Below are 11426 nucleotides of genomic sequence, written 5' to 3'. Positions count from 1 at the left end.
ATAAAAAAATAAAAAAACAAATTAAAACGAACAACATTATTTCAAGGTTGGTACTAAAACTCGGATCACAATTAACAAGTCTGTCGAGTGTGAACAGATTCTGCGCAGGATAATGAACTCGCCTTTCGCTTTCCCAGAAGAGCTCGGAACGCGGCCACTTCCTCGGCCCTCGCTGCCTGCCTGCCTGCCTTACTTCCTCCTCTCAGTGTCGACGGGCAGGAACTCTAAGCTATGAGGGGCGCGATCGTCAGCAGTCCGAGCGAGCGACGAAGACCTCATGGGCCCGGACTGGAACAGCCTCGGGACGCTGTGCTGCTGAAAGCTTCCGCTGCTCGATAGGAACCGGCTGGTGCGGCCCAAGAACTCGCTCGAATCGCCGGACGAGGTCGGCTTGCTGCTGCCCGAGGCCATCGCTCTCCTAGACACGCTGCCGTTCCTCGAAGAGGACGCCTGACTTTTATCCGAGTCAAGAACCTGCCACGTGGAGAACAAAGGTGGTCGATTTGAATTAATTACCTTATCAAATAAATTCGAATATTATAAAACTCACTTACAGCGTCATGGGTGAAAGACAAATCCTCCAGGGTTTTGTTTCTGAACTGGCCAGAGGCCGACACGTTTCTCCTCGCGAACGCTTCGACTGCACCGGAGAATCGATCGCGAACCTCTTGCCCCACTGTTATGCATAACGCAATCTTTACTACTGTTTTAATTTATTTATTTATTTATTTTTTCCATCGATAGTGAACGACAACGAACCTGAAGTCCTCTCTGTCCTTTCCAACGAAGGCCCGACGGGTCTTGCACTTCCCTGCTAAACGAAGCACGAGCACTGCGTCAGGAGAGAAACAAAGCGCAAGCAGGGATCGATATCCAATTCAAAAGCTTTAATTCCTTACGCGATATCTCGGACTGCCGCTGCTCTGAGGGTGCTTTATTACAGTCCAATCGAAAACGTAATCGAACTGGTAACCTGCAAATTGTATCGAAGTTCATGAAAAGTAATGAACTCGATCGATCGTTTGGGAATTCATTAATGTGAATTATCTAATTTATTACCTTCTCGGATGAATAGGTCGCGGAAGAGCCTTTTCAGGTACGAGTAATCCGGTTTGTCTTCGAATCGCAGCGATCGACAGTAGTGGAAGTAGGAGATGAACTCTGATGGATGGGATTTGCACAGCACCTAGTTTAAGCTTGGTGTATCAGACAGTTCCTTCTTCTTTAATTTAGATGGTCAAAAGAAGCAAAATTGTGCCAAAAAACCAGCAAGCAAGAACCTCAATTGGAGTGAGCATTTTCTTTTCGCTGATCTTATCGTACTTTTGCTTCTTGGTGCCGGCTTTTAAACCCTGCCAAGGAAGGCTGCCGAGAGAAGACTTAGTTAGCAACGATAAAATATAGGATATATAATGATAACAGTGATGAGCTGACCTTCCTCTTAAGAAGTACATTAGCACATAGCCCAGTGATTCCAAGTCGTCCCTCCTGCTTTGCTCTGAATTCAAACAAAATGAAAGGAATGAATGAGCTAGGAGATTATATATGGATCAATTATATTACAAAGAAAGGCACACACCGACTCCTAGATGAGTATTGACACTGGCATATCGAGCTGTTCCTGTTAGGTTTTTGTGCTCCCTGTCCAAGCAAAACATATTGAAAGAATGAATCAGATCATGAATTAATCTGCTGCATCTATGCCGACCAAACACTAAAGAAGAGTGAAAACAAGCTCAAAGCTCAAAGCTCAGTGAGGCAATGTGGATGGACAGAATGTAAATGATCGAAGTGATTTGCTTTCATTGGTAGTAGTGTAGAATTTACAAAACTTTCCAAAGGAACTATGAAATTAACTGAAAAGTATCTGAAAGAAGCTAAGTTCAGAGAGAAATAGAATGATGAAATGACAATATTTTTGTGGCAATTCAAGACAATAATAAAATCAGTTGAAATCTAGGTTCACCTGTATGGTATGTGTTTATGAGTTTGAAGGTCTCGGTACTTCTTTGCGAGACCGTAATCGATAACATAAACCTGGATAAATGACAAGCAATAAATGTTAAAATGTTTTTTTTTTAAACAAAAAGAGAAATGCATCACTGATTATTATGAACCATAAGACCATATAATCTCAAGTTATGATCCTACTTATCAATATTTTGTATCGGTTCTTCGGCTACATCATATGTGCATTGATCTTGCCTTCTGATCATATACCAACTACTTCCTAACCCACAACTTATCGTGCTTAAATTAACTAAACCATCATGCAACCACTTAATTGTCGAAAGAGTTGGATATCACCATGAATGAAATCAATCATCAGATACAAAGATCAAGGTAACCAAAGAAGATAAAGAAAATTCATCAATATTATAGGATCTCACTTTTTTCAACTTATCTTGAATTAATTCAACTAGAAGTGCATGGGAATTCAAAATAATTAATGCAAAAAAGTTTGTCAAACTCAAGATTTGAAAATTTTTAAAGTAAATAATGCTATTAACATTGATAGTAACCATTTATAGTGCTTGACTATAGGAGATTTTGTAGAAATACATGAGTCATGGAAGGAAAAAAAGGCAATGACAATTGTGTTTTGAGTAAGCGACTATATAATGTCTTTGATCAACAACTATCAAATTTCTAGGACATTGAGATTTTAGGGGAAAAAAATTGCTGCAAAATTTGATATAGTAATGAATTCTTTGATTGCTACTATGATTAACTTATCCTTCTAATATTAAAAAATAGAATAATTATATATTAATTAAATATAATTATATATACATTGTTACAATATACTATATAATATCTTATCAAATTGTTTTTAATCAAATGCATTTGTGGTCATTTCTCCTAACACCAATTTCCATTGCAAGTGTCTATTATACCTATATAAACAAAAGCAAAACAAAACAAAAAACAGAAACAATATGTATTTTGTGATAGATTTTGCAAACCTGATTTGCTTTACGTCCAATACCCATTAAAAAATTATCCGGTTTAATATCACGATGAAGAAAGCCCTTTGAGTGAAGATACTCAATTCGATTAATCTACATCGAATCAATAAAATAAAGTCATTCATTTTTGTTAGCAGTTAATGATAAAATTATTATAAATTAAGAGAATGTGCTTACTAGTTGATCAGCCAACATAAGAACTGTTTTCAAGGTGAACTTTTGATTGCAATAGTTAAACAAATCTTCCAAGCTTGGACCAAGTAGGTCGATGACCATTACATTAAATTCTTCTTCGATGCCAAACCACCTTAGTTGAGGGATTCCACCTTTGTTAAAAAGATACAAACAATCAGAAATGATGTTCATAGCATATGATTCGAATAACTTAAAGCGAACTCACTTCCTCCCTGAAGAAGAATGTACAATTTTGACTCATATTGAAGTTGCGGATGCTTTGTTTTGATAGGCTCCTAAAATATGAGAAATCTTCATTAAATAGTTAAACATAAGCAAAATTTCAATAGAATGTTTGAATTAAGGTTTAAAAAGGGTTTTCTTTTACTTTGTTGTTTCCATTCAAAAAAATCATACCAATTTCATTGCCACTTCCTCTCCGGTTTGTATGTCAACACCTAAGACATATGCATGAGTACAATAAGATATCAATGAGATAACAAAACAATGCGATATTAACTCACCGAGATAAAGCTCGCCGAAAGATCCACTTCCTATCTTCCTTCCTAGCTTAAACTTTCCGCCAACAATGTTTTCCATGACAAACTAAAATAAAACATAATTTTGTAGGCAACTAATTAAAATGCTAAATTATTTTAAAAGACATTAGATATTTTGAATCATTGCCGAACGTACCTTTGCAACTTTAGCATATAACTCTTCTTTGAAACTCTAACAATTCACTGAAAATATAATGGATTCATAATAATTGGTGAAGATCTACATCAATGTAAAAAACCATGCTACATACTGCGACATTTAATCATTCCATGCATTCAAATTTCGACTTTGATATCCCACAACAATGATTCATCAAAGTCTAAATTGATGAATCTCTTGCGGGATTAGCCGAGAAGATGGATAGATAGAATCATGGAAACAACTCATTCTTACATAATCGCTAACTAAGTCTATGAAGACCAATCAATAAAAAGAATACAGATTGACATTCCAAGAATACCGATAAAACAAAGACTAAGTTTCATATGAAAACTAATGCGGAAAAGGAGATGATCCTATTGAGTGGCTGAGAGAGATTTTCGAAAGTTCATGAATTTTGGTGCATTCTTTTTTTAGAGAAATATGGATAAGGAATGGAGGAGGAGGAGGAGGTTATGAGAATTTTAAATGGGAATAGAGTATAAATGACTACACATATAATATTTTTTTCACATAAATATTATACATTTTTCTTCCATGATAATGTAAATTTAAGTTCAAATCCTCTAGTCCTTAATCTCTGATTCTCTCTTGGTTCCTTTCACAATTTGCATATTGGATCGTGATTAGAATCTGGCCAAAAGTGGTTATGATCTCCCCTGGGTTGACCTTCCCACTCAGGTTGTAGTTTGGGTCGAGACTCCGATGGTGGGCAGATTATATGGCACCAAGAAAAGGGCGGCCACGACCCAAACTACAACATGGGTAGGAAGGTATACCCAGGTCTGACCCTGGAGGAGGGCTACACTGGGCAATGGCCCTGGGCCCAAAATTTGGGGGGCCTAAATTTTTTTTTAGTATTATGTATTATAGGCATGTAGACATGTAGTTGGGGCCTTGGGTAGTTGGGCCCAAATTCAGATTTTAGAACTCTTTTCCCCTATTTGCATTAATGACATTGCCTTTTTTCCTTTTACTCTTTTAAATTGCAATTTGCAAAGTGACGAATCGAAAATTAGGGATTTGTTGCAAAGTGCTGTAGAAATTAAGAGAAGGAAATAAAAAGTACACAGGCCTTTATATAGTTAATTATAAGAAAAAAAATCTAAACCATAAACTGAAAAAGTAAAAGACTAAATCTAAATCCTGAACTGAAAAGGTAAAAGACTAAATTGCCCTCAAGACTATAAACAAATAATTCTAATAGATTATATAATATAAATTATATAATCTAACATTCCCCCTCAAACTCATAATGTTACAGCTAGAAGCATTGAAATTTTATCAGATAAAAATCGGAAGCGTGAAGCGGAATGAGCCTTGGTAAATATATCAGCAATTTGTAGTTTTGAAGGAACAAAAGGTAATATGATGGTGTCAATCTGAAGATGGTGACAAGTAATGTGACAATCGATTTCAATATGTTTCGTCCGTTCATGCAAAACTGAATTGCGCGTAATTTGAATAACACTCTGATTATCACAATATAACGGAGTAGGTTGATGAAGAGAGATACTCATATCTGCAAGAAACCAACACAACCAAACAATCTCACAAGTAGTTGATGTCATAGCACAATACTCAGCTTCTGTGGAAGATCTAGAAATAACATCTTGCTTTTTACTCTTTCAAGAAATAAGGGAATCACCAAGAAAAATGCAGAAGTCAGTGGTAGATTTGCGATCCGTAGGATCACTAGCCCAATCCGCATCAGAGTATGCACAGCTCAAGAGATGAAGTAGAAGGAAATAAAAGACTTTGAAATTGAGTGCCCTGAAAATACCTGAGAATACGAAGAACAACAGCCCAATGAACTATAGTTAATGCATTGACAAATTGACTAATCACATGAACAGCATACGCAATATCTGGACGAGTCACGATGAGATAAACTAAGCTTCCAACAATTATTCTGTATAAACTAGGATCCGACAAAGGTGAGCCATTAGATAGAGAATATCGAGGATTAGTCTCAATAGGAGTATCAACAACCCTATTATCAGTAAGACGAGCACACTCAAATAAATCAAATATATACTTTGACTGAGATAAAAGATAACATTTCGGGGAATAAGCAACCTCAATACCAAAAAAGGAGCGTAGTATACCCAAGTCTTTCATAGCAAAACAATGAGCCAACTTAGATTTCAAGAAAGCAATTCCATCAGAATCATCACCAGTAATAATCATATTATCAATATATAATGATAAAAGAATACGACCTGCACTCGTACATCTGACAAACAATGATGAATCATGATTACTAGGATGAAAATTAAACGAAGTAATCACTGTAGAGAATTTCTCAAACCAAGCACGAGGTGCTTGTTTGAGACCATAAAGTGTTTTACGAAGCCTGTAAACTTCACCAGATTGATGTGAAATACCAGGAGGAGATGCCATATAAACTTCTTCATGAAGATCACCATTTAAAAATATATTCTTGACATCCATCTGAGATATTCTCCATCGACAAACAGAAGTAACAACAATCAGAGTACGAACAGCCGTCATTTTTACATCATGAGCATATGTTTCCTCATAATCCATGTCATACTCCTGAGAATAACCTTTAGCAACAAGACGAGCTTTGAATCGTTCGATAGATCCATCAGATTTAGTTTTGATCTTATATACCCAACGAGAACCAATGGTATGTTTTCCTGGTGGCAATGAGACCAAATCCTATGTATAACTTTGATGCAAAGTAGTTAGTTCCTCAGCCATAGCACTCTGCCAAAGTGGGTTACATACAACTTCTCTATAGGATATGGGTTCAGAAAGATAATGAATAGATGCAATAAATAAAGCAAAAGAATGAGAATAACAAGAGTAAACAAAATATGGTAGTTTAGTAGACTTATGAACACAAGTGGATTAACGACGGTGGAGAGAAGGATCATCCACAATCTCAGGAGATGATTGAGTGGTGGCAGAAGGAGGAATATGTGGAGCGGATATCTCGGGAACTAAAGTATCAGATTCAGTTGAGCTACCAATAGGAGCTGTGGGTGAAGCTTCCTCAGTGTCGGTATTGAAAGGATCAATGCAAAATAGATCTGACTTTGTCATATTATGTGAACTAGCAGGAATAGAAAAGAATAAAATATGTTCAAGAAACACAACATGACGAGAGACATATAATTTTTGACTAACAGGATCAAAGCAACAATATCATTTTGACTAACACCATAACCCAGAAAGACACAAAGAGCATATCGAGAGGCTAACTTATTACGCTCTGCATGTGGACGAAGGACAAAGCAAGTACAACCAAAAACACGCAAAGAGGAATAGACAAGAGCATACTCATACAACTTTTCAAAAGGTGACAAACCTGAATTGTGTGATGCTGGAATTCTATTAATGACATGAGCAGTAGTAAGGATTTCTTTCCCCCAAAAGGTACTAGGAACACTAACAGATAATAAAAATGAACGGGTTGTTTCAACAAGATGTCTATGTTTCCGTTCAGCCACACTATTTTGTTCAGGAAAATCTGTACATAAGGTTTGATGAATGGTACCATCAGAAGCAAGTAAATGTGAAAATTGATTTTAAGTGTATTCACCCTCCCAAATCACAACAAAAACACTTTGTGACACTAGAATGTTGAGTTTTCACAAGAACTCTAAAGTTATTGAAAATTGTAAGATAATCAAACCTGTGTTTCATAAGATAGACCTAAAAGTAACGAGTGCAATCATCAATGAAGGAAGCATAATACCTTGAACCTCCTTTTATAGGAATAGGAGAGAGTCCCCACACATCAGAATGGATAAGATCAAATTGAGCAAAAGAAAAAGAAAGACTTTTAGAAAATGATAAGGTAGAAAATTTGGCTAGTTTACAACCACTACAATCAGAAATATCAAAACTTTTTAAAGGTCCTAATGCTCCTGTAGAGGCTAAAAACTACAAACGAGGAGCCGAAACATGACCTAAGTGAGAGTGCCACGAATAAAAATCAGAAGATGAACGACTCAGATGAAAAGACGATAAATCCACACTTGAAGCTACAACTTCTAGTACTTTGAGTTGATCTAAAACATAGAGTCCTCCTTGCCTATGACCGGTCCCAATCAGCTTCTGAGATCGCGGGTCCCGAATATAACAATTGGATGAAGAAAAAGAGACTAGGTATCCAGACTCACATAATTGACTAGCAGAAACAAGATTTAGAGTAAGACTTGGAATATAATAAACATTAGTTAGAGATAAAAAAGATGTAATAATTGAATCAACACCTGCTAATGACATAGGAGTAATATCAGCAGTCATAATAGATATAGATGAACTGGAAGAAAAAGAAATAAAAGACGACAAATTGGATGACATATGATGGGAGGCACCAGAGTTCAAAATCCATAAGGGCGAAGATATATCTGAAATACCAGATGATGACAAACCTATATGAGAGGAAGCTGACATGGCAGAGAGCTGTGAAGCAAGGAACCGTTGAAACTGCTCAAACATATACGAATCAGATTTCCATGAAGCATCTGCACGACCAAGCATGATGACAGAATGAATAATTCTCAGAATAATCAAACTGTAAGGATACACATTTGTATGATCCGCAAAAAACTAACGTCAATGCCAAAATTAGCAACATAGGGCGTTGACATCGAAATCGACAGAAAAGAACGTCGGCACCGAAATTAGTAGCATAGGACGTCGGTGTCAAAATCGAAAGAATAGGGTGTCAGCGTCGAAATCGACAGAAGCAGGACAGAAAATAGATGACAATGCCAAAATCAACAGCAGCAGGAGGAGACGACAGTAGCAACAGGAAGCAATAACAAAGGGCGGTAGAAAAATTATGTCAGAGAAGGAGAATCTTGCTCTGATACCATGTAGAAATTAAGAGAAGGAAAAATTAACCATATTATTGAATCCAAAATTGATTAAAAAATATAGAGTACAAGGCCTTTATATAGTTAATTATAAGAAAAAAAAAATCTAAACCCTAAACTAAAAAGGTAAAAGACTAAATCTAAACCCTAAACTGAAAAGGTAAAAGACTAAATTATCCTCAAGGCTATAAACAAATAATTCTAATAGATTATATAATATAAATTATATAATCTAACAAGTGCAACAAATGATTTATAAGCTACTGCTAGGTGCGTCTCTTCTTCTTCTTCTCATTTCAAGTCTTCAAAGTAATTTTTTTTCCTTTCTCAAGACATTTTGTTACCATTTTTTGTGAAATTTTCAAGATATGTCTTTTTTGTATTCACAGAGATGATACCTAATAGCCTGTTTTTTCTATTCATGTACTATAAAGTTAATCCCTTAACCCATAAATTCTAATTTTTAATCTCTATTTTTTGCATATTTAAAATTTTAAACTTTCGAGAATTAAACTTTTTCATTGTGAGTTTCAGTTGTCATTGTAAAAGTACCCTAAAATTTTTATTAGATTTGATCCTTTGGAGAAGAATTTTGTTCCATCTGTAATTTTAATTTTCTAGTGCATTTGCTACTTCTTCCAAACTCATATTCCACCTGTCTATAAATTTCGACAAGGTTCGGTTCTTCCCTCATATTTCATATTTTGGAAATTTTTTTTTTGATTTTTTGTTTTTTAAATAACTTATAGATTTATGAAATTGGAAACTTGAATTTAAAAATACATTTTGGAAAATCTTGAAACTCATAATATTATAGAATATTTTGCAAATAGAAATGATTGGAAAAATAGTTGTAGATGAATTATATATTATTAAAAAATTATTTAGACCTCATTTTATTATTTTGCCTAGAGCCTCCTAAGTCGAAAGACCGGGGTTGGGTATACCTAGAGGAGATTGTAGCCAATTTTAGTTAGATTCCGGTCCCGATTTGACATATAAATTACAGAAGGGACCAGAAATTACGGACTAGAGAATCTGAACTCCATAAATTTTTTCATTTGTTTTATTCTCAAAATTTTTATTTATACAAATAGTTGTTCATTCAATTTTTAATAAAAAATTTAAAAATATTTTAAAAACCCCCACATTGTTAATTTTAGATTTTTTTTGATAAAGAGAACTTAGTTTAATCATATTTTAAGTCAAGAATAAATTAAATACATTTAAAACAAAAAAAATGATTTTCACTAAACAAAAAAATTATTCTTTAATTTAGCAACCACATTAATTTGATTATCTTGACCGATTCTTAATTATATAGTAAAATTTTAAGTTGATTTCATTTTGACTGATAGTAAACTATACCAAATAAAAAAAAAAAATCATATGCTTCATTCCAAATATTTTATTTATTTTCTTTAAAATGTTTTTTAATCACATTGAAATAAAAATTAAAAAATATTAAGCATTTCCAAGAACTCCATTCCAAGTAATTGAAATTACAATTCAGTAAACCCTCTAATAAAAAAAATCATTCGGCCTCTATGTAACATAATTGGGAATCATTTATATTTTATTATGTTTAAATTATTTTATCAAGAAATTAATGGAAATTCATATGTAAAAAGTCATAATAATCTTCTTTGCTAATTTATTGGCACGCCTTAACCCATTTAGAATAATAAAATAGACTTTAAAACTCAAAATAAGTTTTAGGCAATTAGATTAACTAAATATTTACTAGAAATCCATTGGAAGATTCATATGATTTTTTTTTCCTTTTAGTTGATATGAATAGACCTTTTTGTTTGATTTAGGGTTTATCCTAATGCAACCCTAGTATAGTTTACCTATATGACATCCTATAGTCACATCGAAATACTTTGAGCCATGAAAGTTTTTTTTTTTAGTTTTCCTCGATTCATATACTCACCATTTCAATTGGTATTTAGGTGATGCAAATGAGCTAATTTGGAACTTTAATCTTTTTCACTTGTTTCTTGAGGTCCTTATCTTTATCTTTAGACTCATGACTTAGATAAACAAAAAATAGTATTTAAACATTTATTTACAAGAAGAGAATCAACCTCAAGATCATTTTTGTCTAATATCACAGCTAGATGTTGGTACTGGAAGCGCCAGAAAATCAAACCTAGTTTTTATATTGATAAAAAGTTCAAAGTTAAGTTATGTTATGATCTAATAAGGTTGACTAAGTGTACAAGTAATTCAACCAGAAAATCCTAGTAGATCAAGTTAACTGGATACTAAGCAAGTCAAAAATCCTAATGGACACTAGGCAAAAGGAAAGCCCTGGTTACTACTAGGTAAGGAAGTTTTGGTAAGTGGAACTGGGTAGAAAGACTAGGAAGATCGAGTACACTAGGCAAGAAGACTAAACATGTCTGGAGGATCGGATGTCTAGCAGCTCGATGGGTCTAGAGGACCGGATATCTAGAGGAAGTCATGGGGGTTAAAGGATTAGATGCCGAGCATAAAGTCTAAATAGGTCTGGAGGACCAGATTATTTAGCAAGTCAGGTAAACCCTCCTGAGAGCAGTAGTTGAGGACACATTTCCTTGAAGGGATAGTAAGCATCGGTTCGACCTATGATTTCAGTTGAAATCTAAAATCAGGATCAAACAATCCAAAGATTGTCAAGATAATTCTTTGCTAACCTTGTGATGCAGGAAATCAAAGCTAG

General features: G+C 34.6%; 1 protein-coding gene across 3 annotated transcripts; it reads right to left on the bottom strand.

Annotated features, from left to right (window-relative positions):
* LOC122049308 (casein kinase I-like) lies at positions 1 to 3743 on the bottom strand. 3 transcript variants are annotated; one of them, XM_042610705.1, is made up of 14 exons: positions 3668 to 3743; positions 3561 to 3601; positions 3370 to 3439; positions 3147 to 3295; positions 2967 to 3062; positions 1967 to 2037; positions 1580 to 1641; positions 1435 to 1498; positions 1281 to 1365; positions 1060 to 1186; positions 900 to 973; positions 760 to 814; positions 555 to 676; positions 1 to 474 (listed from the first exon to the last, which is right to left on the bottom strand). In XM_042610705.1, the coding sequence occupies exons 1-14, from the start codon at positions 3741 to 3743 to the stop codon at positions 190 to 192; spliced, it is 1377 nt and encodes a 458-aa protein (XP_042466639.1). In that variant the 3' UTR covers positions 1 to 189. The 3 variants fall into 3 exon arrangements, with proteins under 3 accessions (XP_042466639.1, XP_042466640.1, XP_042466641.1); XM_042610706.1 differs by having other exon boundaries at positions 558 to 676; XM_042610707.1 differs by having other exon boundaries at positions 760 to 811.
* Positions 3744 to 11426: the final 7683 nt, after the last annotated feature.

Source organism: Zingiber officinale, chromosome 2B (assembly GCF_018446385.1).
Source record: "Zingiber officinale cultivar Zhangliang chromosome 2B, Zo_v1.1, whole genome shotgun sequence".
Lineage (NCBI taxonomy): Eukaryota > Viridiplantae > Streptophyta > Magnoliopsida > Zingiberales > Zingiberaceae > Zingiber > Zingiber officinale.
Note: the sequence above shows the minus strand (reverse complement) of the source record. Positions and strands in the feature narration are given on the sequence as shown.

Bases quoted from the DNA above. Each gene is read 5' to 3' on its own strand.
- LOC122049308 (XM_042610705.1), bottom strand. From the start codon at position 3,743: ATGGAAAACATTGTTGGCGGAAAGTTTAAGCTAGGAAGGAAGATAGGA. The intron at 2,038-2,966 runs GTTTGCAAAATC...TCATTTATCCAG, and splicing joins TTGGACGTAAAGCAAATCAG to GTTTATGTTATCGATTACGG. The intron at 1,642-1,966 runs GTGAACCTAGAT...TTGCTTGGACAG, and splicing joins CATAAACACATACCATACAG to GGAGCACAAAAACCTAACAG.